The sequence below is a fragment of the Cryptotermes secundus genome, unplaced genomic scaffold, assembly GCF_002891405.2.
Source record: "Cryptotermes secundus unplaced genomic scaffold, Csec_1.0 scaffold160, whole genome shotgun sequence".
NCBI lineage: Eukaryota > Metazoa > Arthropoda > Insecta > Blattodea > Kalotermitidae > Cryptotermes > Cryptotermes secundus.
Genome location: NW_019745080.1, coordinates 3,127,502 through 3,155,342, shown reverse-complemented (window position 1 = coordinate 3,155,342; position 27,841 = coordinate 3,127,502). Strand labels below are relative to the sequence as shown.

Below are 27,841 nucleotides of genomic sequence, written 5' to 3'. Positions count from 1 at the left end.
CATATGCGAATAAACTTACTGTACAGTTGCAGTTTTCTTTTTCACTGGCTCTAAAGCCCCATTGGCCCATGGCCACTGATTGTCAGTTTCATGATTATTTTACAGACGGTAGGACTCCTTGGACGAGTGTTAAGTGAGAATAAACGCATACACATACCAAACATAAATGCCTTGTGTGGGATTCGAACCCACGATCCCGACTTCCGAGCGAGCGAAGACAGTACATGCCTTAGACCGCTCGACTACCGTGACCGGCACAGTTACAATACTAAAGAAAAATAAATGACATTATTTGAAAGGGAAACAAATGTCATAAAAACATCTTATGGAGTGTGACATCACCGAGCCTGGTAGGAGGTTACCCATGTTTCGGAAGAATTTGCTGCATTCATCTCATAACCTGAAGGTGGAGACAGAAGATTCCTTGGAAACTTAGTCTACGTTCTACAGGAGTACGCGGCGTCATATCTCAGAATTTACCGATGTCAGAACATCAACTCAGTCGTATCATCAGAGCCATAACAACTCTGAAGAATTTCACTTCCAAAATTCGAAAATAAAAATTGCAATAAATTTTTACAATTCATAAGAAATTTGTTCTAGAATGAAGAACAATTACGAAATTATATTACAAATTAACTGCTAGCATCATAAAACAATTCGGGGCTTTAAAATATTAATATTGAAACTGGAGAATGAAAAGGAACTGACTATAATATTTACTGAATAGTAATATGCACAGAATACCCAAAGAGGCCCTGTAATACAGAACACTGTGAGGAAGTGACTCTGGATGTCTGCAAAAAGAAATAAAACACTAACTGCACGGCTTGCCCGCGCCATAGCTCAAGCGGTTAGTCACTGGCTTCCCACTGCGGCGGGCCGGATTCGATCCCGGGTCTGGTCAAGTGGGATTTGTGGTGGACAAAGTGGCGCTGGGGCAAGTTTTCTCCGAGTACTTCGGTTGCCCCTGCCAATCTTCATTCCACCAAATTCTCCATCATCATAATCACTTGGGGCAGGTACAATAGGCAAATCAGTGGCCGCCGTGCCGAGTGGACCCATTTGGACTCCCCCCCCCACTAGAGAATTAAAAAAAAATAAAACTGCAGAGTTTAGTGACAGGAACTGACTCCTAATCATGCTTAGTTCATGGCGATACATTTTTGTATTTATGTTAGTGATCTAAAAGCATAATAGTTTAATGGAATCGACATGTTCTTCCGGGACGCTCTACTCTCTTCGAAATACACGACGTCGCAATCCAGGAGAACGTTTCCTTCATAGGCACAGCCGTGAGAGATTCGTGTACAACATAAACATTTTCTTCTCTCTTGTTCATTTTCTTGCCATAACACGATCCCTCCTGGACAGCTCTCAATTGAAAAAAAAAGAAGTGATAGTAATGGAAATTAAGAAGGAAAGACTGCGCGTTAGAACACAGTGTCTCGTCTTCTGTTGAATACACCGGCCCACTCGAGCACACAGTCGAGTTTACAGGTGAGGAACTAATGGGGTTGGCGGTCATTCGTTACGGCAGTAACAGACAGCCATGGGAAACAATGGTCTCTTACGTATATAATTGAACGGTAAAAATGAAAGCTGACAAACAAATTAACCGAGTAAGCGTTTCACTAATCTCCCTTGTTAGTTCACTGATTGCAGCTTGTTCTTTCTTCTCATGTCTTTTACTTCTTTGTTCCTTCAACTAATCAAGTGAGACTGTAAGCTTATCTCATAGCTAACCACAAACAACTCTTTCACACAGCTGACTCTTCCTTCTGTCCGATAATTCTTATGTAGCCATCCTCATTCAAGAGTGAGATCCTACAAGCTGATTCAAAACTGAGTACTCAATGAAAATTCAAGGCTGAGTAACTGAGGATTTTTTTAATTTCACCGATTGTATTACTGTAAATTAAGCATAAAAATATGAGGAAAGAAACGGCCACGGCCTGTTTTAAGGTCCTATCCCAGAAGTTGTGTTTGAGGAAAATCATGAAAAGTCTTTGTTAAGGTATCTCTGTTCCTTGTCAGCATTCGAAAGCGGGAACACCAGTAAAGGAAACAACTAAGCAAGTTGGCTCAGACACTAACGTTTCTGAGTTGTATTCGGGAGGTCATTGGTTCTCATCTCAGCCGGAAAACCGACTGAGGTTATTGCAGTTTTCCGCAGACACTCCAGGTAAATGATGTCATACTACCTTATTGTGGCGTACAGATCCATTAATAAGCGATGGCTCTGTAAACAGCGGCCGTTGCCAGCTTATGCACGCAACAACAGAACGGGGGTATGGAATACGTTTCTAATCAACGGCTCCGTACACACGTTCCTGACAAAATGGACAAGGGCGCAAAAATAGAGAATCGGTGTTTTCCATGTGGTCCGCGGGACGACCGTTGCTATGCAATGGCTCGGTAAACACTCCTCAACAAGAGGGAGGCCGGTCTTCTGCGTGGTCCGTGCCGAGGAGTTATCTTGAAGACAACTGACGCTACAAGGAGTTGAGGGTTCAGCGGGCAACGGAAGCTGAAGAATCTTCATTACTAAGACTCGTTACGAGGAAACGTCTAGTGTGAACACTGCAGAGGAATAACCAATGCTCAAAGTTGTTACCAAGTAAAGACTAACGAAGGCCGGTCACGGTAGCCGAGCGGTCCATGGCATGTGCTGTCTTCTCTCGCTCGGAAGCCGGGATCGTGGTTTCGAATCCCACGTAAGACATGGATGTTTGGTATGTGTATGTGTTTATTCTGTGTTTGTGTTGTCCTATGTTTAGGTAGAGGCCTTGCGACGAGTTAATCACTCGTTCAAGGAGTCCTACCGTCTGTAAAATGATCATGAACTGAAAAAAAATCAGAGGCCAGGGCCCATGGGAGTTGTAGAGCCAGTGAGAAAAAAAAACTAATGAAAGCAGACTGAGAACACTAAGCATGGAGTGCTTTGTAGTGTGGAAATTATAGCTATTTGTAGTTACGATCTGTAAGTGATCAATAAATCTATTCATCAATCCAAACCCCGTCTATAGTCAGTAATACACGTGCCAATACCTTAGAACACGATCGCTTCCCTTCGCATCATTTCCAATTAATTAATCAGTATCATTCGATGCTATATAATGTGTGTTGTAATCAAGGTCATTAAATAAAGTATAATTAAATAAATAAATAAGATGGAGTGCTACCCACTAGACTGCAATCCTCCAGGATTTTAACCTAGAGGAAGAAGAGCAATAGCTTCGTAACAGAGACGAAGAAACAAAAAATGGGATACGTGTAATACTCGTATTTCTGTGTTTAATAGCTCTGTTTTTTTCCTTTCATTGTGAGGTCAGTTCTGTTTGCAATTTACTTGCAAACGATGAAAACTGTAATGGACATTGGATAAATGTGAAACTATTCTCCTTATTCTGTAATCAGCCAAGACTCGGGTCATAGATGAAGCCCTAACATTATGGGTCAGGCAGCTTGAATTAGAGAAGGTTAAGAAATTAAAGAATATTTGAATCCTGACATTTTAAAAAAAATTGTGGAAAAGCTTTGAAATCCCTTGAATAATTCTTAATTCCTTACTCTACATTTATATTGGAAGTTCTACTCTGAATTATATGTATTAGACATAAGGGCTGACGGCGCAAAAGTTTGAGAACTTCATCGTCATCTGGGAGCCAATTGTCAAGAAAATATGGCAGCCTCGACGTCTCACAACACTGTGGGCCTCCAAAGCCTGTTACAAGGATACCTTTACCTTTTTGCAATTTTTACAATTTTATTTTCAACGGATCTATTATCATTACAATCAAATTCTTGTAATTTCGATAACGATGAAATCAATGGACACAAAGCATGAAAAGCCTTTCAACGATACGCAATAAACCAGAACAAGAACATACAGTTAACGAAACAGAAACATAAGAATACTTCGTATGCTGTTGCGCTGAATAACACTCGCCTGTCGTCAGTTTTGTCCCGTCTGATCTACTTGATATGCTCTATAAGGATTAATTAATTTGGTGCCGGTAAGTAGGACAACTGCATGAGTGATCAGTTCATCGTACGATACGATTATGCAATGATAATAAAAGGGAAAGGAAACAAAGCAATGTGGGGTTTACCTCTAGATGCTGTAGAAAGTCACGAAATATCTCAGTCTAACACAGCTGGTACAAGTCAAGATTCAAACAAGAGACCTTCTGATTATAAGCTAAACATTATAATATTGACATAGCCTATCTCTAAAAGTCTCTGAAAATGGTGAATTCGTTACACGAATACCACACCGAACGCTGCCCAGTGTCAGAGGTACAACTGATACATATTACCGAACATGCTGGTATAGAAATAATGCTCTGCACTTGTGTTCGGGAGATGCCCCATTCGAATCTCGGCTGGAACACGGGCTGCCTTCCTCAGTCCTTCCAGGCAAATGTAGGTTAGTATATCCATCAGTCCGTGACCGCTTCCTCCTAAACTCATTCCTGTTATTTATTCATCTATCATCATATCATCACACGCTATACAGAATGTCCCAAGGGGAAAGGTCAATATTCTGGGAGGTCACAGTACCGGTCATTCTAAGCAAAATTTGTATACGTACATGTGTCCCATTCCGAACGGTTTCCGAGATAGCGCTATTTCACTGTACAGTTCCAAAACTGTTGAAAAGAAAGATATTACGTACTGTTTCTAATATAAGCATTTATTTTTCAAATGACAAATTTGGTACAATTTACTTAATATAATACATTTTCGAAAATTACGTCGCTAACATCAATGCACTTTGCAACTAGCGTAAGAACATGGCGTGTTGCTCGTCTGTACAGTGTACAGTGTACTGAACAGTGAAATAGCTCTATCTCGGAAACCGCTCGGAGTAGGACACATGAACATATACACTTTTTTGCTTAGAATGACCGATACTATGACCTCTCAAGATATTGAGCTTTCCTCCTGGGACACTCTGTATAGTCCCGACACTGAGAAGCGTCGTTAAATAACCCACAAAGAGAAAAAACTTATACATTAAATTTCTGGAGTTGACTCATATTTTTTTCAGGAGAATGTCTGCCAATTAACTGAGCGATTATTATTATTATTATTATGACTTATTCTGTTATTATTACCGAACCCGATATTATTTAATATTAGGCCAGTATGCTAATAGTGTTCCGAAATTCCACTCCAGCCACTGCCACTAACATCGCACTAACAAACGATAACAATTAATCGGTATAATGAAACAGATCCACTGAAGGAGGGAGTAAAGGCAATCCTAGAAACGACGTATGCATCACATACGCCCGACAAAACAAAATGTCTAACTTACTATCCATATTGAAGCCTGGTCTATTGCAATGCTTTACACCGGAAGAGGGCAATTTCAAACAAATTTGCTACCAGGAAGTACCATCAGCTTTGCATTGGTTCATCTTAACATCTCGGTGAGTTTAACTTGTAAATATTCGCTTTATGTCTCCCATTTGTACACAACGGAAAACAGAGTCTACGTCACCAATATGACTTTAAAAAGTTTCATTCCTAAACTGAACTAAATAGAATATAATTTACATGATCTGAGGTTCTCACAGCGGTGGTTATGAAGAATTTTGGCTTCTGGGATATAGCGCTGTGTAGTCCCATTAAAGTCAACCGACATTTCAGAGGAAAATATCGCCTTCACCTTCTAGGTCAAAGGTGAAGACAAGTATGAAGCAGGTAACAAGACATTTCTGAAGAATGAGGCTATACGTTCATCCGAAAAGACGGTTGGCTTCCAACGAACTATACGGCGTTATATCCCAGAAGATAGAAGTCTTCAAGCAGAATAGAGTTCAAAAACATTCGTTCATGGACACCGTTTTAACCGCGCGGCTACTCAGATTATACATCAAAATGTAAATTGTGCCTCTTCTTAATTAGTTAAGCACTGTGCTATGAAGACACGAGAAACAGAGGTAGAGCTTCACTTTTCTTGACCTCGGCGCTAGATGGAAGTGAATGGTCAGCTTCACGTCCCTGTCGCTTTACCTCGGCGAAAGAGCTCCCGGTACTCATTGCAAAGGAGGCTGGGTGGGCACCAGAGTCAGTCTGGACGCTATGAGGAAGAGAAAATCATGATCTGCACGGAATCTAACCCCGGCCGCCTAGGTCGTAGCCCATCGCTATAACCACTGAGCTATCCTGGCTCTTGTATATATGATGGGTAGGCCTTCTTGGCCTTTGCACCGCGACCTCAGTGGCCTATTGTGCTATTTACTTACTTACTCATGGACCTGAGCCCTTCTGGAGGAGAACCCAATTCTGCAGCTACTCAAGAATTTCCCAGCATTTTATGGAAACCGAAGGTTTATTACCGTGTTCACAAGAGCCCTCAACTGGTCCCTATCCTGAGCGAGATCAATCCAATCCATACCATCCCATCCTATCTCTCTAAGATCCATTTTAATATTGTCCACCTACCTACGCCTTGGTACTCTTAGATTATATATACAAAAACAAAACAAACAAATTCCGTGACCTGTAGACCGCGAACTATACCGACCGAGCGACCGCCGCTTGTCGGCGAAGTTAGTTCCAACTTTTTTGGGTACAGGATGTCACGTGGTCAGCGCAACGGATCACCACGGCCCTTAATCTCGGTTTTCTAGACCGGAGCCGCTATTTCCTTGAAATATCTTCTCAAATATACTCAAGAGGCTGAGTGGACCCCGTTCCAGACCCACTACTTCTCAGAAAATCTGGTAGCGCCGGGAATCGAACCCGGGACCTCTGAATCTGTAGCCAGGAACTCTGGCCACGAGACCACAGAGGCGGTCATATATATATATATATATATATACATGTAACATATTATATTATATTCATTCACCAACCACGAACACCACACCCATTAAAGAAGAAACAACGGCAAACTAAGTACATCGAAAATCTGTACTGCACAACTGTCGCTGAACCTCCAAACTGCAGTTTTTTTCCACGGCCAAGAATTCACATCAGACAAAGAGACACCGATAGCAGAAGTTCATCGGAACCCCACGTATGTCAGGTGTACTTCAGTGACCATTCTCCAAAGAGGAAAACTTCTGCTAATTATACACTTCAAATTTAAACATGTTGTAATTAATTTTAAACTGAAATATTTTAATAAGATCTAAAAGTTTGTGGCGATGGTACATTAATATAAATATTATGATTCTGGACATTATCCATCATCCTGTTTTTATTTAAAACACAACGTTTCCGAGACTGGATTCTGTCTCCGTCTTCCGGTGGAACCTAATCAGTTGGGCCCAATCGATAGAGCTAGTTCGTGTCTCCGGGAGACAGGGACTACCTTTACCGATATTTTAACCTCAAACTTTTAATTAATTTTAATTAGTGCTACACTCTATAATAGGAAAATACAGTGAATAGACTTATGGCATACAATACACACGAAGATGGTCATTTGTGCCAAAACATGTATTTATAATAAAAACAAACGAATGAAATATGACAGTGTGACAATAATCACACGGGTATTAAATATTTACGAAAGGTGCATTAATAAGACGGACATAAACACATAAATATGTATGTTTATACATACGAGTAACACACGACCGACGTTTTCTCAATCCTACCATACAAAACGGCTTAAAGTGTGTCTGAACAATAGGCCTTGATCCTCAGACAGGCCATGAAGGATAATGATATCGAAGAGAAAACTCCTCTGGCAAAACAAGCAATACTTGTCGAAATTCTTGGCAGTGTTGAAAATTAGATTTTTTATGATTCTTTAGGACACTGACAGATGTAAACTAATACAAGAATTATTTCCAATTTACATGTTGGAAATAGAAACACATATTTTGATTTTAAATTTTGATTCTTAATATAAGTGGCGGAGTGGAGGGATTTGTTAAAGATAGAAGGGTCGAGGTAGTAACAGGAGTCCAAAAGGGCACTCAGTGTACGCTAGTCCCTGCTTTGAGGCTAATAGTCTATTAGTTAGATCATAAATTCTGTAATTTTTATGGAACGCGAAGTTAAGGTATTATCTTCACAACTATCCGTCCCTGAACCCAGATCCTAAACCAAATGAATGAATTCCGTATCTTCACATCCAATTTCTCAAACTTCATTTAAACTATTATTTTCCCATCAACGCTTAGGTCTTCGAAGTGGTCTCTTTCCATCAGGTTATCCACAGCCTCCTGTTGCTTCCCCAATTTTCATTCCGAATACTCTACTTAAAACTCCGTTCTCAAACAAGAAACCAGCGTGAAATGGGCAGTGGAAGCCCCTACTTGGTATCTGCTCCACGCTAGTTTCTTGCTTGGCTTATCCTTCGACCCTGAAGATAGAGGCATTTTCCTCCGAAACGTCAGATGACTTAGAGGTTTTCGTAATAACCGCTGTCAGCACCTTAAATCCTACAAGAATTTATGTTCGAGTTGACGCTCTCACAACTGGGACAAAGAAGAGTACGATATTTTTGGTAGTAACGCCGTACACTTCGATAGAAATCCACAGATGTTTCCGAGGAAAAATAGCAAGCAGAACCAGCAAGAGGCAGACGAAAATCAAAATATTATGTTTGTTGGAAATGTATGAAGTGTGGAAAACTGCTTGCCGCCTGAGTGTTGTTCGCCTCTTGCTTTACATAGCTTTCACCCTGAAGATGTAAGCAATATGTGTATCCGAAACATCGATATCTATCGAACTTTACTGCTTTATAGACCAGAAGCTCGTATTTTTAAAACTGTGTTCGATGTGAAGCAAGCTGCTCTCCTCACTGAAAATGGTGTAATAAAACGATTTATCAGGTTGAGCGTCAGTTACGTAATATATAGACAAGAACGACGTTGTCCTCGGTGCTGTATAGCGTCACGTAATGAGTCAAAGGCATGTTATGACCATCTATAATGTAATTTTCACTGCTACTGAATGAATACCACGTCACCAAGAGGCGTGAGTAGTAGCGGAAACTGATGTGAACATGAAATTATTGCCATGTTTTGTAGCCCGCTGATTTTCTCGCTTACTGGGTGATAGATCTTTCCGGCTGAGCGGAGAATCTCTCCATGGCAACAAAGAGAAGAAGGGGAAGAGATGGAGAGGGAGTTCAGTGAGAGAAAAAGAATAAAAAGATCTTCTCGACAAATAAGGAGAAAACTTGCATATGGCGGAGTAGTCATCGAAAACTGTAATATAAATAGAGGAGGCACATAGATCGGAAGACAGTTCGGGACTAGGTGTCATTACAACACTGTTTGGAAGGGTAGTGCTACAATGGTGACGTCACTGTGGCGCCCTTGGCGCCTAGCCTTTCTCCTTATCGGAGCTGTGTATTTCCTTCAATCAGTGTGCACAGCCAGGGAAATCCGTTCCCTGGATCTTCTTTCCGGGTCACTGGAAGAAACGGAACTACAAGGAGAGAACTCTGCTTTGATACCGGTGAAGGAGGTTGCCGAGGAAGTCGAGGATCTAGAAACTGCGGCATCACACCATCATGACCACCACCATGAGAAGGGAGGTGGCCACGAACACCACGCTCACCACCACCACCACCACGGCCACAAAGGAGACAAGGGCCACAAACATCATCATCACCACGAAAAGGGTCACCACGGTAAACACGGCAAGGAACATCACAGTGGACACTACCACGACCACGGTGGCCACAAAAAGAAACATCATGACGAGGCTGGCCACTATGGCGAACACCATAAGGGAGAGCATGGTCATAAGGGGGCGAAATACGGGGAGAAGGGTGGCCACAAGAAGGGACACAAGACGCATGGCTACCACCACAAGTCTCACAAAGATGAATTTCACAAGGAACATAAATTCTACGACGACTACCACAAGGGAGGCCACCACCACAAACATGGCGACTTCCACGCTCATCATGATAAGAAGGAAGGTGGCCACAAGAAGGGTGGACATCACCATTCTGGTCACCATCATGATCATTACGGAAAGAAGGGTCACCACGACAAGGGTCATTACGAAGATGAACATAAGGGCCACAAGGGTCACCACGGTCACGAAGAACATCACGGACACCATGAGGACTACGGCAAGAAGGGTGGTCACCATGATGGAAAGCACTGGGGCTACCACCATGGACACGGACATCACTAAACAGTCAGTGACATTCCAACTGCATTCATATACAGCATATGTTTTTGCAACTCACTTCCAAGTTTCAGGTTTAGAAGACATATCAGTTAGAGTGGTCACTGAGTACGTAACGATCCTAGCTACCTGTATTTACTTCTTCTTTGGATCAAGGAAGGAGTGTAATTTTGGCCACGGTTTATGTTTATTTATTTCAAGTGTTGTCAGCATCAACAAACAAGTCATTACTAATAAGTGGTGAAAATCGGCAATTACTGGTTACAAAATTTATGTTACACTCACGAAAAATAAAATTTAAATTATTCAGAAAAAGAACTGACGTCCACGAAGAAGAATTCAACCTAGCTCCGTTTTGTTGTTATGTTGACTGTTAACTCTTACACTAGTTATTTTTGTTGTTGAATGTAATAACAACCAAAGAAAATACACATGTTTATTGAAAAAATCTTATTCCTTTTCAAATCTACACAAAATATTTTGTGACATCCTTTGAAAAAAAAATATTGTTTATTGAAACCCTAATTTATAAATCTCCTTCCAGAAAAACGGAACCACTTGAATTTGAATGATTAGAAACATATATACTAATAATTATAAAAATCATCAAAATGCGCTTCTATTAAGTGGACTGTAAATGACTAAATTATTACCTGTGATATATGTGACGCTTGGGAAAAAATCACTTGGAAGATATAGGCGTAGATGGGGAAATAATATTATCACGAGGAAATAGAGCGACTGGGTGTGGATTACATTTATTTGGTTCAGCACAGCCACCAGTGTCTGAGTCTTGTTACTAGGGCACTACATTTCTCAAGATAAATTCTGCTCCAAGAATATAGTTACTAACAAAGTTACTAACAGTGGAAATGTTTACCACTGAAGATTTGGGCGATGTGGATTAAAAGATGAATATTAATTTTATTTGTCGCTTATTTAACAATGCTGTCAGTAGCTGAAACTAGATCTATATACCACTGGACAGTTGTATGATCTGTGAATAATGAAATGAAAAGGATGTGGAAAGAAACGGGGGGACCATAATTTTAGGTACACTCCCAGCATTTCTCTGGAAGAATGGAGAAAAACTACGAACCCACTCCCCCCCCCGGAAGAATAGCCATTCTCCGGCTCAAGATTCAAGTCCAGAACCGCCTGAATACAAGAGAATTGTGCAATGCATTCACGCGAGAATTCTCTTTGCTATCCACTTAACTGTGAAGCGAATCTAGTTCCTCTATAAAGAAGAACGTGTCTGTTACTTTTTCTCAAGATATTTACACTCCGCTGCACCTGTGTTGGTCGAATTTGTAATTATGGTACTCGACCTACTTGGAGAGGTTTCAGATACTTGAACATCCCCCTCAAATTTTGGAAAACCCCAAATATTTTTTTTTTTTTTACTTTTTGATCAAAAACCAGTCTACGTAACGTTTGATAGAACTTTGAAAAAAAGCCTTTTCTTGCTCCACAGCTGTTCATCATTATTTACGAAATACTTAACTATCAATTACCCCCNTCCCCCCCCCCCCCAAAAAAAAAAACGGCAGATTTTTTTCAACCATTCCTCCGAGCTTATTGAAGTTATGCGTTGATAAAGTTTACAGAGACTGAGAAATATAATCCTGTTATTTTTAATTTCTACCTCTTATCGTATGATATTTAATTTTCAGCATTTTCAAAATAAAGTGTTTTTACATAACTCACAAATTGGGGAGAATGAACTTTGTAACTACTTATTTTTTTTTACAATTCTCTTACCTCACTAATATAAAAAAGACAAATATTACAAATTTTCAATATACTTATTACTTATACTCGTGAAATTCCGGGTAGATCAGTTATTAAATGAGAAACATGACAGAAGCGCATATGCGGTCCAAAGAAACGCTGCACAGACTGTGACCTAAGTTCATTCTTGCATAAACCAGATATCGCAGCCAGCCTATGAAGTGGCTTTCTCCGCCATAATAAATGTTGCGGGTAATTTTGTTATAATGTATTTTATTTTCCCATGATACTCTATTTTAAATGACAGATTAAGACACAGATGTTATGGAATCGATTCCAAACGGGGGTTTAACGTGTCTAACCAACATTTATCCACGGTGGCCGCGCGGTCGAAGGCATGAACTGTCTTCGCCAGCTTGAACTCTGGGATCGTGGGTTCGAATCCCACTCAAGGCATGAATGTCTGTGTGGGTTTATTCTATGTTTGTAGTAGGTAGCAGCCTTGCGATTTTACTGAGCCTCTGTTCAAGGAGTTCTACCGACTGTCTTAGATTAAGAGATTGAAGTGAAACGAAGGTTTTCACGAATGCCCTATCCTCCAAATGGAAGCAACAGAAGAAGAAGAAGATGAAGAAGAAGAAGAAGAACCAACATAATATTAGGCTGGGTTAGAGGCCCATTATCCTGTTTGCATCAAGACTGCTAACTGGTTGTATCACTGATCCTAAATGCAAATGCACAGCTCATGAAATTATTACTTTGACAGCATTATCTAGATAGATAAGTATTTACTATCTAATTAATTAAATGTTCCTACTCTGGATAAGGCAGAAATTTTTGTCTACTCTGTAGTGTTCAATGAAGCTCTGGGGACAAACCAGCCTCCTACATAACAGATACAAGGCACTCATTGCCCTGGGGCAGAACGGTCGGAGTGTGAATCTGGCCCAGCATATCTATCTAGCACAGAGTCTAAGACTCCGGAGAATTACACCTCTATTCCCAAATACTTCATTAAGCATATGAATGACTTTACCTTTTTCTGACTAAAGTCATGAGGAACAGCCCTTGAAAAGCTAATAGTAGCTCAGCTAGTAAAGAAATTGATCTTGTATAATGAAACTGAAGTTTCATTAACCAGCCACTGGTCTGTCAATTTAACAGCTACAGAAATTGTTGGTGTATTTAAATAATCATTTTATTTGCAATTGCTTGGGGGAATATTTTTATTCGGGCAAGTAATATGCTCTATATTGCAACGAAGCTTTGAAAACTAATTATTATTTATCATGTATGGTTCAAATGCTACGGTTGCAAGCAGGATTATAGAAGGCTACTATGCATAAGGTAAACCAGCAACAGTGAAAACTGTAAACTGCTGAAGAACCGACTGAAAAATACAAGCGTTAATAACTTACCAGGCTGCAGACTGAGGAAATGTCAGCTTCATCCATGCTGTGGAAACAGTAAAAATCATCAGCTAGGAAAGCTGCTCTCGTTATGTTTAGCACCGTGAGAACCTCAAATCCAACACCAAACCTGTTCCCTTTATCGTATAGTCCCACAGGCTTTGCAACACAAAAATAAACAAAGAAGCAGTGGTTTCAAATAACACCTGACACCTGAATCCAGTATTGCTTCACAGTTGCCCGATAACAGTGCAAGTTCCTGCGTAATCTTCATTGAGAAACTTCGTAATCTAACCTTCATAACAGAAATGGCAGGAAATGAATGCCTACCTATCTTAAAGGCATTTCAATTGCTGTTTCACTATAATACATTTTAGTAAGTTTCAAATACTCTGTTTGATCACATTATATAATATTTCACCTATTAAGCAACACAAACACACACAAAGTACTATAAGCTTATCAACGAAACCCGACCGCGCACATTTCTACGAAAACCCGGCGAAACTGTAAGCAAGTGGTTACTGGAAGTGTCATCCACCGCCTTACATATTGACCTTGACGTCTTCTCTCTGAACTGCCTGTCAAGCACGGTCGATTTCGTCCCATACGTAAGCAACTCATTGGTTTGTTTTCGGACGCTGATAGTAGCTCAGACTACATAGCATCGAATGACACGATGATTACTGAATACTTAATAGATACGTGAAAGAGGGCAGTTGTAATGTGATTTGAGGTATTTGCTTGAAGCGACAGGAAAACAAAAATCCTGAATCAGTATAGCTGGTCTTCTGGCCGAGATTTCAACCCAAGACCTCCCAAATACAAAGCCGGAGTGCTAATCAATCAACCACGACGTTAGTTTACAAGCCAAAGGCGTAGAAATATTGTGATAAAACAGGGTGTACCGGTGCAGAGCTACATATTGTCTAGATTTTTCAATGGCATACGAGATTCTTACTGGTGGTGCATGTGAAGAGTGCTGTGTTTTAGCCATTACATTGTTTAGTTTTATAGATATAAGTCAACGTTTCGGAGGAACCTGCTGTTTCCATCTTCAGGTGAATTTATACAGGACACAGCTTCATAGGATAACATTTTTGAAGTCTGATCATCATAATTTTATATTATTATTATAAAATAGTATTTTTAAATAACGATTCTTGATTAGTCTTTTATTTAGCCTAAACTTTAAAATTTAACTAAAAAGTGTAAAATTACATTGGATTAGAGGTTAATATGAAGAATGCCATCTTCTGAATCTGAAGCTGTATACTCTAGAAGAGTTTACCAACGTACTTCCTCCACGGCGCAATACCCCACAAGTAGCATTTTTAATGGTAAAATTATCTTGAAAGTTACTGCGGAAAAGGCCGCGCCATAGCTCAAGCGGTTAGTCGCTGGCTTCCCACTGCGGCGGCCCGGGTTCGATCCCGGGGTCTGGTCAAGTGGGATTTGTGGTGGACAAAGTGGCGCTGGGGTGGGGTTCTCAGAGTACTTCGGTTTCCCCTGCCCATCTTCATTCCACCAAATTCTCCATCATCATAATCACCCGGGGAAGGCTACAATAGGCTAATCAGTGGCCGCCGTGCTGAGTGGACCCAGTTGGACTCCCCCCCCCCCACTAAGCGAATTATTGGGGAGAAAAGACAGAGGAAGGCAGCGTAATGAGCTAAATTAATTGTTTCCCTATGCGATCCAATTAATTATGGTGATTAATACGATACGCAAAAAAGTCATAAAATTTAAATAGGAATCTATGAATTTTCGTATCATCATCATCAAAATTACTGTTGTCTGTACAGAAAAAAATATGGAAATAAACTCAATAAGCCCCCTGCTGAATGCAGCCATTGCACTGATATGATTGCTGCTTATTGTTCAGTATTAAAGGATTTAAAATAATTATTCATAATAATTAAGTGTATAAAATAGAAGCAATAATTACCAATTAAATTAGAATACTTTACTGAATCGAATAGTCCAATTTAAATGTATTGTAATGTCCCGTCAGCAATTATATACGTGAGAACTGAGAAGAATTACGTCCATGTTATCTATTTGTAAAATTATAGAATTAATATAAACCAGGTAGCCAGGTTCTGAATATACTGTCTCTCTTTCATATTTTAGTATGACAATTTAGAGATATTGATGATCCATCATCAGTATGTCATTAAGGTAAAAACAAAGTGGTCAGTCGCTGGCTTCCACCGTGGCGGCCCGGGTTCAATCCCGGGTCTGGTTAAGTGAGATTTGTAGTGAACAAAGTGGCGCTGGGGCGGGTTTTCTCCGACTACTTCAGTTTCCCCTGCCCATCTTCATTCCACCAAATTCTCCATCATCATAATCACCCGGGGCAGGTACAATAGGCCAATCAGTGGCCGCAGTGCAGAGTGAACCCAACTGGACTCCACCCCCCCCCACTATGCGAAAAAGGCAAAAACAATTGTAAGAATAGGTGAATATTGAATTTTTATATAGGTCTATTAGCCGGCCATTTTACTGTGGATCTAGAATATCTTTCAGAGGTCGCCATCTTAGGATAGTGACGCAATTCGTATATCATCATTAAAAACTTACTAGACACTGTTTTCAACATAAGATGAAATCCAAAATCGTCAGACAGGAGATCTCATTGAACACATGGGACTTTTCCCATAAAATTAAATTCTCAAGGTATGACGTACCGTCCAAGATGTTTTACAACAGCATTACTCAGAATTGAAGTATACAAAAACAAAACACTGCGTTATTATTAAATAGCAGCATAGAAACATTCCTTCAGTACATAGTTTGTAGCTATGTAAATGGGATTTTAGGTACTTTAACGGCATTGTATGAACCTTAGGTGTAAGACATCAACTGTCTTCGCCCTCGCAAATGCTGGGATAGTGGATTCGAATTCCACTTGAGGCATGGATGTCTGTGTGTGTTTATTCTGTGTTTGTGCTGTTCTGTGTGCAGGTAGCGGCCTTGCGACGGGCTGATCCCCCGTCCAAGGAGTCCAACCGTCTGTGTAGAAACAAACTCAGTGGTTTTAGTCTGCAAGCGAACTACACCGACCGAGCGACCGCCGCTTGTCGGCGAAGTTAGTACCAAATTTAGGGGATAGAGGTTATCGCGTGGTTCGCACAACAAATCCCCACTGCCATTAATTTCGGTTTTCTAGACCGGAGTCGCTGTTTCCTTGAAATAGCTCCTCAGTTATCCTCATGAGGCTGAGTACCGACTGTGTGTACGATCAAGAAACTGAAAAAGCTGCCAAGATCCAACAAGGAGCCGTAGAACTGTAGATAGATAGATAGATAGATAGATAGATAGATAGATAGATAGATAGATAGATAGTATGAACCTCATTTGCTATTTGGAGTAGCATTAAAGGTATGAAGAACACCTTTCAGTTATATTGAATAGCTTAGGAGAGTTTTCGTGGCCTATTTCACGGTGCTATACCGTTCGGTATTCGTCTAGAAGCAATGAGACTAAACAACGGAGCACCTCAGTCAGGCTAACAAATTACCCCGTCCGATATCCGAATCGGACACATTCGATTACGTTAGTTAGTGCAGTAACGACTTCTGGCCGAGAGGTCCCTTTTTCGGTTCTAGGCTGGGATACCGGATAAAGCGGTCTAAGTTTGCAGCGGTTTTCCTCATTCCCTCCGGGCAAGAGCTGGGATAGTACCTTAAAACGAAAACCACAGCAGTTTCCTTCCGTGTATATTCCAAATTCATCGTTCATTGATCGTCCTTCCAATGAGAGCTGTATTATCCGAGCTGCTGACAACATCCGTAACAGAAACGTGACTAAAGAAATATAAAACCTGAATCGCGGAATCTACCTAACGGACTCTCAACACCTTTACAGCTTACGTCATCCTTCTCGGTACTTATAGACCTAATCTTGTTCATAAATGACTACAGACTAATCGTTGCTTGCATTTTATACAGTACAACATACTGTATTGTGTTGGATTTGGGGTTCTCACGGCTGTGGCTATGAAAATTGTGGTCTGGGTTGTGGAGCCGTGTAGTTCGTCGAGAGCCCGACGTTTCGGAGGAAAACACTGCCACCATCTTCAGGCTTGAAGAGTGAGACAAGCAAGAATAAATCAGATGCAGGCAACAAGCTGAGCTTTATATAATTTGCCTCCATTTTCAGGATCCCGAGCTCAGCTTGCTACATATTTCTGCTATTTTCTTGCTTAGCTACTCTTCGACCCTCAAGATGGAGGATATATTTTCCTCCGTAACGTTGAACTATCTCCGAACTGCACTGGCTTACAATAAAAAAATACCGTGCTTTCAGCACACATTTCGTCTGAGAACCTTTTACAGTCATCCTAAAAATATTTGTTGAACTTACGAATTAAAATACATGCCTGTTATACACTTTTAATAAACATGAAAGTCAACGCTATGGTACATTTCACTGTCAAAATCAAGCATTTGCAGTGCCCAGTAAATAATTCACATCTGGACTTCGTGAATACTGGTTGTTGAGAAACGTAGAGAGCATAAATATTCAAAGAGTATAGTCATAAATGCCCCCTACTTAATTAAGCACCATGCCATGAACACCTCCAAGCATATTTAACTTTTGCACTAGTTGGAAGGCAGAGTTCATCTTCACACGCCGACTGCTGTATCGCCCGGCAGAGGGTCTCGGGTTCTCATTGTGCAGAAGGCTGTGTGTATTCCAGAGCCGGGTTTGAACGTAAAGGCAAGAAATAAATATGTATTCTTGTCAGGAATTGAATTCCGGTCTTCAGGCTCTATACTAGTCACTCTACTAAACATAAAAATCTAGTTCCCTGTATTTATAAATACACAGGCTAATTAACTGACCCCTTGGAGTAGCGTACTTCTTGACCCGTGAACAGTTGCTCAGCCTGTCGAGAAATTCCCAGAATTTTGTGAAACTGCAAGGTTCATTGCGTGCTCACAAGAGCCCTCCACTGCTCTATATCCCGAGCTAGATAAGTCCAGTCCACATTCCATCTTTTTCCTCTAAGTTCCATTTTAATATCATCATCCCACTTATGTCTAGTTCTTCCTAGTTATCTCTCTCTTTTAATTTTTGTACCGAAACCCTGTATACAGTCTTTTTCTTTCCCGCGGGCACTACATGCCCTGTCCATCTCGTCTTCTTTGACTTGATCATTGTATTTATGTTTGTCCCACAGTAAAATTTCTGGGGCCTCTTAATTGTGAAATTTTATGCAGCCTGCTCTTATGTCTTCCCTCTTTGATCAAAATATTCTCATCAGTATCCCGACCTCAAACACCCACACTCTATGTTCTTCCCGTAATATCAGAGACCAAGTTTCATTCCATACAAAACTATATGTAAAATTGAAGTTTTGTATATTTTAATAGCTACGTTTTTAGACAGCAGAAAAGAAGACAAAAGTTCCTGAACTGAATAGACGAGTAGCAAGTATTATTAGAAATTAATCTGTTATTAATATTCTCACGAATAAAATTTTGATTTGTTTCTGTCTTTCCAATACATTTTACCTCGTTTTAAGTTAGGTAATGCACAAAGTGCCCTGTGAAGGGAAAGAATGCATAAAGAGCTGACATATGTTTTTTGATCCTTTTATCGAACAAAATTGACGTCACGGCATTTGATCTTGATGTTGGATTCTACAGTAATTGGAGATTTAATTTTTAATATCCTCCTAGATTTAAGGTCACTGTGCTCTTTCAGATTAAAGGTCAACTTACTTCATGTTTGATGAGTATTTCAGGGAACAAATCCTTGAAATCTGAACAGTGATCGGGCAGTCAGAGAATGAATAACTGAGATAACTTCCAAGAACTTCCATTTAATAAAATAGAATACAAAATTTGAAATATTTAGTTCTGCAGAAGCACTGTTATTTCATGGCCTGTTTAGGTGAAAGAGCAGATAGGGAATTAGTTACGGCGTTGTTAGAAATTATTTTGCATTGCATCTAATATTCGAATTACATAATGTCGTATTTTAGCGTCCTGTTGCACTGATTTTCGTCCATGATATGTATACAGTGGCCGTCTGGTAGTGCACTCAATTTCACCTGTTATTTCACAACATATTTCGGCAACAGAGTGCCATCATCAGGTGCTCCATTTACGTTAATCTATTGCATTGCTTGCCACTATGTCATTGTAAAATTATTTAAAAATACTTAAAAATATTCGTCAATTATAATAAATTTTATACACTAAAATCTTGTTAAGATATTCATCTTATATGTCCCAATTCAAACCCACGCATGGTTCCTCCACTATGGGAGTCATTCCTCTTATACTCCGTGTATATCTGCAACGTGAAAAAGGTGCTTATTATTTTTACTTGCGGCTTCTACCTGTTATGTGTTGTTTCTGAGAAATTTTACAGCCTATATATAGATCATCAGGTGCTCCACACTAAACTGACTTTATACAAAATTATCGTCTCCTAAAACATTTATTGTATAACCAACCAAAATGCACTCTAAATTGCGTACCTTCAACTGTTTCAAATGTTAATTATGCTGACAGAGACGAACAAATGTCAAAGATTTACTTAGGGGCAGCAAACACGACAGCAGATTATAAACCCAAAATAAAATATAATTTAATTTCATCCCACTATCTCTTTCGATCAATCAAGATCACCATCAGGTGGTTTCTATGAATTATATATGTCGTTATTAAATCATTAAAATGGATCTACATTTGGTCGCCGACTTACGACCGGCCTCACTTACGACCACAAAACATGAAAAATAAAAGATGATTAAAATGTAAAAGCTTTTAAAAATAAATTATAAAGATGATAAAAAGATTAGAAAGTTTAAAAAATACTGTTAATAAATATATGGCCGACATACGACCAGATCGACTTACGACCTGTGAGTCAGAACGGAATTCGGTCGTAAGTCGAGGACCAAGTCTATTTATTACATTTATCAGTAATATTACAGTCTAATTTTTAATTTTAATATTATATTTCAGCATCCTGCTGTATTGAGACATCATCCTTATTATCAAAGCACACGTTAATAATGAAACAATTTAAAAGACTTGTCACTCACTACAGATGTATTTCAATACTTTATGATGTTAAAATCATTAAAATGTCAATAGAACACTAAAGGTATATTTTATATTTCATTATATATTTATATTTTATTAAAACTGATCATCAGAATTTCTTAAACTTTTAATGTATAAAATAAACATTTAGTGTCCAATTGACATTTTAATTATTTTAACATCATAAAGTACTAAAATACATTTTTAGTGAGTGACATATTCTTCATGTCTTTTAAATTGTTGATTATTGACGTGTACTTTAATAATAAAGTTTAATTTTAAGTTTAAGTTTGTGAGGGGCATATCTAGAATAATGCATGCTAAACGTTACACGTGTTAAAGGTGTTCAAAGATAAAATCTAGTAGTGAAATAAAATTAAATAAAAATAGAATTTAATTTTTTAATTTTTTGAAAATGTGGGAGGGGGTTGCGCATTTAAGCTATTAAGTAGCGTACATGGACTTCGTGATGTTTGATGTTTATTAGGCACGCGGAAACGTCCCTTTTTATTTAAGGATGTTACTGTTCAGCGTGCGGATTTCTTGGTACTGTAGGTGAACATGTGGTTTTATTCGTGTTGTAGAGTTGCAGTACATGTTTCATATATTTGAATGTTTTTATCAGGTTTGGTATGGATCTCCGTTTGGGTTTCCATGATGTATTTTGTTTGTAGTTGAGTTCCGGGAGATGCCTGAAATAAGTGAGTGAATTATCTTTGACTTTGCTTTTAGTTTATTAAGATTCTATAAAGAATGCATAAGGAGAATATGTCGGTATTAATTTATATTCTATCGAAATTATTCCGATTCAAATATTTCACTAATATTGTACAACAGAGGTTAAATTTTAATCAAAAATTTTCTGTAAAATTTGCAATAAAATTTCCTTTAACCCGAAAGACGTGCCAACAGATTTCTCTATTTTTCAACGAGATTCCTACTGAAAATCATTATAATATATTAATTATTCTTATATAAAACGAGAAGAATATGGGAGAATATTTTACAAAGAAACAAGGTAACTGAACAACACATAATTATTATTCCACATAAATAAATTTCTAATCTGTGACGTATCATATTTCACAGCTGCGTGCATGCAATATATAAATAGCACATCTGTCTCACGTCTAACACAATACAACAATATGAAATTTAATACGGTATCATGATATAAGTATATGAAAACAGTTACGAGACAATGAACGTTTATAAGAGTGTATGGATACTGTACTTGTATTCTTAAATTTAAATTTGAAATTTCAACGGCAAATGACTAATGGCTATTAAGAGCAAGATTTACAGGGTAGAGCAATTTCCAAATTCAAAGCTCTTGAAGTGAATAATAATAAAATTAGTGTATAATCTACCTTTAAGAGAACAGAAAGTTACGCGGAGCAACGTCCAGTAAAAGTCCAGCCTTTAGCCTAGAACAATTTTAATTGGAAATCGAACGGACAAATTGAACGCGAGACTCCGTACAAAGAAGTGAAATAAAGTTTCTATTTTACAAATATAGATGTTACTGTGGCCTCCTTTTTTTAATTTCTCTGGTTGATAAAGCAAGCAACCTACTTAAAACGTTAAATAATTTCTGTCTCGGTTCATCAGATCCAATTATGTAAGTTGGCGTAGACACGATACTAGTTGTTTTATACGGAATTTGAAATTCGCCTGTTTAAACTGGGTGAGAACCCAATTACCGTGCCTTATACAAGCAATAACAGGGCGGCCGGTCAGGCCCAATCTTGAACTGTGTGTCCGTTGTGCTAACTTCCACACTTGAGCGGTACCGCCTGCAAACAAGCGTCTCCGGGAAATTGAATTTGCAGTTACTCACTTGTATTTTTTTTTTGTCTTTACTGTTTTGTTTACAGAGATGTAACACTTAACGTGGGTGGGTAAACCGTGGCGATGAGGTAAAAAGTGAAAGCTAAAATAATGTATGGGACGGGCAAAAGGGGTGAGGGGCATTGAGGCTGTCATTCGAAATCTGAACGTCATGAAAAGGAGAGGAAGGAATTGGACACAGAAGAAGCCTCCTCCATTTCCTCCCCGTTTCGCATCAAGCCGTCGCAATAAAACACATATATACAGAAAAAAAAAGTATCGACAGAGCTTTGATGCGAAACTGTTCTCTCTTCCCTATGCAGTTGATCAGAAAGCTCATAACCATATAAATAGAGAACTGGGCAAGCGAATGCCATCATTCAGTGCTGTGTTGTTCAGTTAAGTGCAACAGGATGGCTACTGCAGTGGGCTGCAGATTGCCACTGTGCCTCTTGGTACTTGGAGCAGCGTGCCTGATACATGTCACAAATTCCCGGGAAATCAGCCGTCGCGACGGTAGCGACCTAGAAGAGTCGGGATCCGATCTAGTGGCTGCAGAATCCCATCACGACCATCACTGGAAGAAAGGTGGCGGTGATGAACACCACGACCACCACCATCATCACCATGGGCACAAAGATGAAAAGGGCCACCATGGGCACCATCACCATGAACATGGTAAACATGGCCATCATCACAAATCAGGCCACCATGGTCATCATGGTGAACACGGCGGACATAAGAAACATCACCATCACGATCATGGTTATCATCATCACCATCATAAGGGTGAAAAGGGCGAAAAAGGGCACGGGTACGGTGAAAAGGGCCATTATAAAAAGGGACACTCAACCAAGGGAGAACACGAGGTTCACAAACTGGACGAGTACAAGAAGGACAAAGAGTTCTACGACGAACATCACGACGAGGGTCATCATAAGAAGCATGGTGGCCATCATCATGAACATCACCACAAGAAGGGAGGCCATCACAAGGGAGGCCATCACCATGGGGGACATCATCACCACGACCACGGCAAGAAGGGCCATCATGAGAAGGGACACCATCATCACGATCATCATGGTCACCATGGGGGCGGCGGCCATGAACATCACCATGGACACCATTCGGACTACGGCAAGAAGCATGACCATGAAGACCACAAACACTGGGGTTACCATCATGGACACGGCAAACACGGCTAAGCTGAATCCTCTTTCGCTCTCCTGTGGTCTTCTCGTCGACTACATGCTGTGTCTCTTGTATGTGTGGTGGGGGACACACATCGCGACAAACGGTGGTCTCCTATCGGTTAGAAGGGGCAGGATTACTGACAACTCACGTCTAGAGTAATTCAATGAATTCTAAATTTTTCTAAACTTCATCTTCTCTGAATACTTTCTGGAAACACATTATGTATAAATTATTTTCACTTACAGAAGAATCGTCTGAAACAAGACACAAAATTACTATCTCATTGTAGAGACGGGTTAAGAAGAAAATTTACATATTTACTATTTTCAGAGAGCGGGGAAGAAATTACTAAACATTCGTTTGTTTAAATATTCTCTTAAAATTATTGTGAGTTGCATAAATTTGCATCTTTTAATAATCTGTTTCAGTCAGCTGCTTGTGTAATGTATATTTATGTAAGATTCATATGCCCAAGTATATACTCTTGATAACCGACACAGTTCACGGTAAAGCTCCTGCAAGTTTTGATATATTAGAATTCAGTATCCTCTCCACACTGAAATATTTTCAGTTCTAATCTGTATATTAACTAACAATTCTATCAGTTACTTTTTTTAATGTTCTCATATTTTTGGTTCAAGTTATTTGTTATGCCGATGTGTCTATATTGTTTTATTTTGTTGTTATGTTCTTTGTTATCGCCCTGCAGAGTGCGTCAGTTAGTCTCGCGACCTGAATATGGATGTGAGACGACCAATAAATATTCATCAGATGAGTTAAATGAAACGTATTCATTCGTTGCTTTTGCTCCATTATTTATCATTCCTTCACGTATCCCGCGTTCTGTTCCCGATGTCCGCTCTGCAAACAAGGGGACAAATTTAAGCTGGATTCGACCTCAACGTAGACTGAGATCAATCGTTGAAAAATACCACGTAAATAAATGAATAACAAATTGTTCTTTAATTCTATTTTTGATACAACAACACACACAACACTATTCTCGCGTCTTTCTGCTTCAGCTTGAAATATTCTTCCCGCCATTAGGCCGCCACAATTGCGATATATGAACAGTTCTCATAAATACAAGAAAGAAGGGATAAGGGAAAATATATTCAAGTAAATATGATAAATAATAAACAACAAATTCTGTTTCTACATAAATAACTTTCTAATCCTCTGCGAACTATCATATTTCACAGCTGTGTGCATGCAGTATGTAACTGCATCTATCTTATGTCTAACACAAAACAACAATATGAAAGTTAATGAGGAATCATGACTACTAAAGTATATGAAAATAAATACGAAACTAGGAAGGTTTATAAAAGTGTATGAATACTGTACTTTTATTCGTAAATTCAATGTTGAAATTTCAACGGCTACTGATAAATGATTACGTATTAAGAGCAGGATTTACAGGTTACAGCAGTTTCATAATTGAGAAGTCCTGAAGTGGATAATAATAAAATTAACATATAATCTACCTTCGAGAAAAAAGCATGTTAAATGTGGCAACGTCCATAAATAGTCCAGTTTTTATTCAAGAATAATTTGAACTGTATATCGAACGGACAATTTAAAAGCGAGACTTCGTACAAAGAAGTGAAATAAAGTTTCTATTTTACAAATATAGATGTTACTGTGGCCTCCTTTTTTAATTTCTCTGGTTGCTAAAGCAAGCAACCTACTTAAAACGTTAAATAATTTCTGTTTCGGTTCATCAGATCCAATTATGTAAGCTGGTGTAGACATGATAACAGTTGTTTTATATGGATTAAACTGGGTGAGAACCCAATTACCGTGCCTTATACAAGCAATAACATGGCGGCCGGTCAGACCGCTCTTGAACTGTGTGTCGGTTGTGCCAACTTCCACACTTGAGCGGTACCGCCTGCAAACAAGCGGCTCAGGGAAATTGAATTTGCAGTTCCTCATCTGATTTTTTTTTCTTGTTTGTCGTTACTGTTTTGTGTACAGAGATCTAAAACTTAACTTGGGTGATTAAGCTTTGGCGATAAGGAAAAAAGTGAAAGCTATAACAATGTTTTGGACTAGGAAAAGAGGGTGGGGGGCATTGAGGCCGTCATTCGAAAACTCAACGTCATGACAAGGAGAGGAGGGAATTGGACAGAGCGGAATCCTCCTCCACTTCCTCCCCCGTCTCTTGCCAAGCATTCGCAATAAAACATACACACACAAAAAAGAAGAACGACAGAGCTTGGATGTGAAACTGTTCTCTCCTCTCTGTGTCGTTGATCAGAAAGTTTATAACCATATAAATAGAGAACTGGGCAAGTGAATGCCATCATTCAGTGCTGTGTTGTTCAGTTGTAAGTGTGACAGGATGGCTACTGCAGTGGGCTGCAGATTGCCACTGTGCCTCTTGGTACTTGGAGCAGCGTGCCTGATACATGTCACAAACTCCCGAGAAATCAGCCGCCGCGACGGTGGCGACCTAGAAGCGTCGGAATCCGATCTAGTGGCTGCAGAATCCCATCACGACCATCACTGGAAGAAAGGTGGTGGTGATGAACACCACGAACACCACCATCATCACCATGGGCACAAGGATGACAAGGGCTACAAAGGACATCATCATCACGAACACGGTAAGAAGGGCCACCACGACAAAGAGGGTCACAGTGGTCATCACGGCGAACATGGCGGACATAAAAAACATCACCATCACGATGATGGTTATCATCATCACCATCATAAGGGTGAAAAGGGCGAAAAAGGGCACGGGTACGGTGAAAAGGGCCATTATAAAAAGGGACACTCAACCAAGGGACACCACGAGATTCACAAACTGGACGAGTACAAGAAACACAAAGATTTCTACGACGAACATCACGACGAGGGTCATCATAGCAAGCATGGTGGTCATCATCATGAACATCACCACAAGAAGGGAGGCCATCACAAGGGAGGCCATCACCATTCGGGACATCATGACCACCACCACGGCAAGAAGGGTCATCATGAGAAGGGACACCACCATCATGATCACCACGGTCACCATGGGGGCGGCGGCCATGAACATCACCATGGACACCATTCGGACTACGGCAAGAAGCATGACCATGAAGACCACAAACACTGGGGTTACCATCATGGACACGGCAAACACGGCTAAGCTGAATCCTCTTTCGCTCTCCTGTGGTCTTCTCGTCGACTACATGCTGTGTCTCTTGTATGTGTGGTGGGGGACACACATCGCGACAAACGGTGGTCTCCTATCGGTTAGAAGGGGCAGGATTACTGACAACTCACGTCTAGAGTAATTCAATGAATTCTAAATTTTTCTAAACTTCATCTTCTCTGAATACTTTCTGGAAACACATTATGTATAAATTATTTTCACTTACAGAGGAATCGTCTGAAAAAGAGATACAAAATTCTTATCTCTCTGTATGTACGTTTTAAGAAGGAAGACAGAGAAATCCCTCCTGTCTGGATAACTGACATATTTACTATTTTCAGATAGAGGGGAAGAAAGTACTAAACATTAGATTATTTAAATATCATCTTAAAATTACTGTGAGTGGCGTAAATATGCATCTTTTAATAATCTGTTTCAGTCAGCTGCTTGTGTAACGTAAATTTGTGTAAGATTTTAATGCCCAAGTATATTCATCTTTCGATATTCGTTACAATTCACGGTAAAGCTTTCGTGAGTTCTGGCTTATTAGAATTCAGTATCCTCTCCACACTGAAATGTTTTAGTACTAACCTATATATTAATTAACAATTTTATCAGTTACTTTTTTATGTTCTTATATTTTTGGTTCAAGTTTATTTGTTATGCCGATGTGTCTATATTGTTTTATTTTGTTGTTATGTTCTTTGTTATCGCCCTGCAGAGTGCGTCAGTTAGTCTCGCGACCTGAATATGGATGTGAGACGATCAATAAACGTTCATCCTATGAGTTAAATCAAACGCATTTACTGCTTGTGCTCCATTATTTATCATTCCTTCACGTATCCCCCGTTCTGTTCCCGATGTCCGCTCTATAAACAAGGGGACAAATTTAATGCTGGATTCAGACTTAATGCAGGCAGAGAGAGTTCGTCTAAAAATAAACAGTAAAATGTTTATTTTGTTTATAAAGCGGAAGTATGCAGCTCTAGAATTAAGCCATTTTCACTGTTGTATGTCTTGTGTTGTTCGTTCTTATGCAGATTGCATCTCTATCCTCGAACTAGAATGAAATACAGTGCTCCATGAATTTAAATTAGGTTTAACAAATGTATTTTCAAAGTCTGTCTAAACCGAATGTAAAATAAGGAAACGTGCACCTCATTTCTCCTTGCATAACCTAAAATTCTACACTCTGCTATGGGTAAAAATGCTATGTCATCAATCTGTTCCTACGCACAAAAATTCTTTGATGAATTTAGCTTTAGTCTACGCATATAGATGATTATATAGATGATTTCTAGAAATATTCCCCCCTTCTTTTACCTTTCATGTCGTCTGAG

General features: G+C 39.5%; 3 protein-coding genes across 3 annotated transcripts; all 3 read left to right on the top strand.

Annotated features, from left to right (window-relative positions):
- The first annotated feature begins 9,273 nt into the window (after window positions 1-9,273).
- LOC111874860 (histidine-rich glycoprotein) lies at window positions 9,274-10,128 on the top strand. Its single transcript, XM_023870711.1, has one exon. It carries the CDS (start codon window positions 9,274-9,276, stop codon window positions 10,126-10,128), a length of 855 nt encoding a protein of 284 aa, XP_023726479.1.
- Window positions 10,129-22,575: 12,447 nt separating this feature from the next.
- On the top strand, window positions 22,576-23,367 carry LOC111874859 (histidine-rich glycoprotein-like). Its single transcript, XM_023870710.1, has one exon. The coding sequence runs from the start codon at window positions 22,576-22,578 to the stop codon at window positions 23,365-23,367; it is 792 nt and encodes a 263-aa protein (XP_023726478.1).
- A 2,336-nt stretch (window positions 23,368-25,703) lies between these two features.
- LOC111874858 (histidine-rich glycoprotein-like) lies at window positions 25,704-26,495 on the top strand. Its single transcript, XM_023870709.1, has one exon. The coding sequence runs from the start codon at window positions 25,704-25,706 to the stop codon at window positions 26,493-26,495; it is 792 nt and encodes a 263-aa protein (XP_023726477.1).
- Window positions 26,496-27,841: the final 1,346 nt, after the last annotated feature.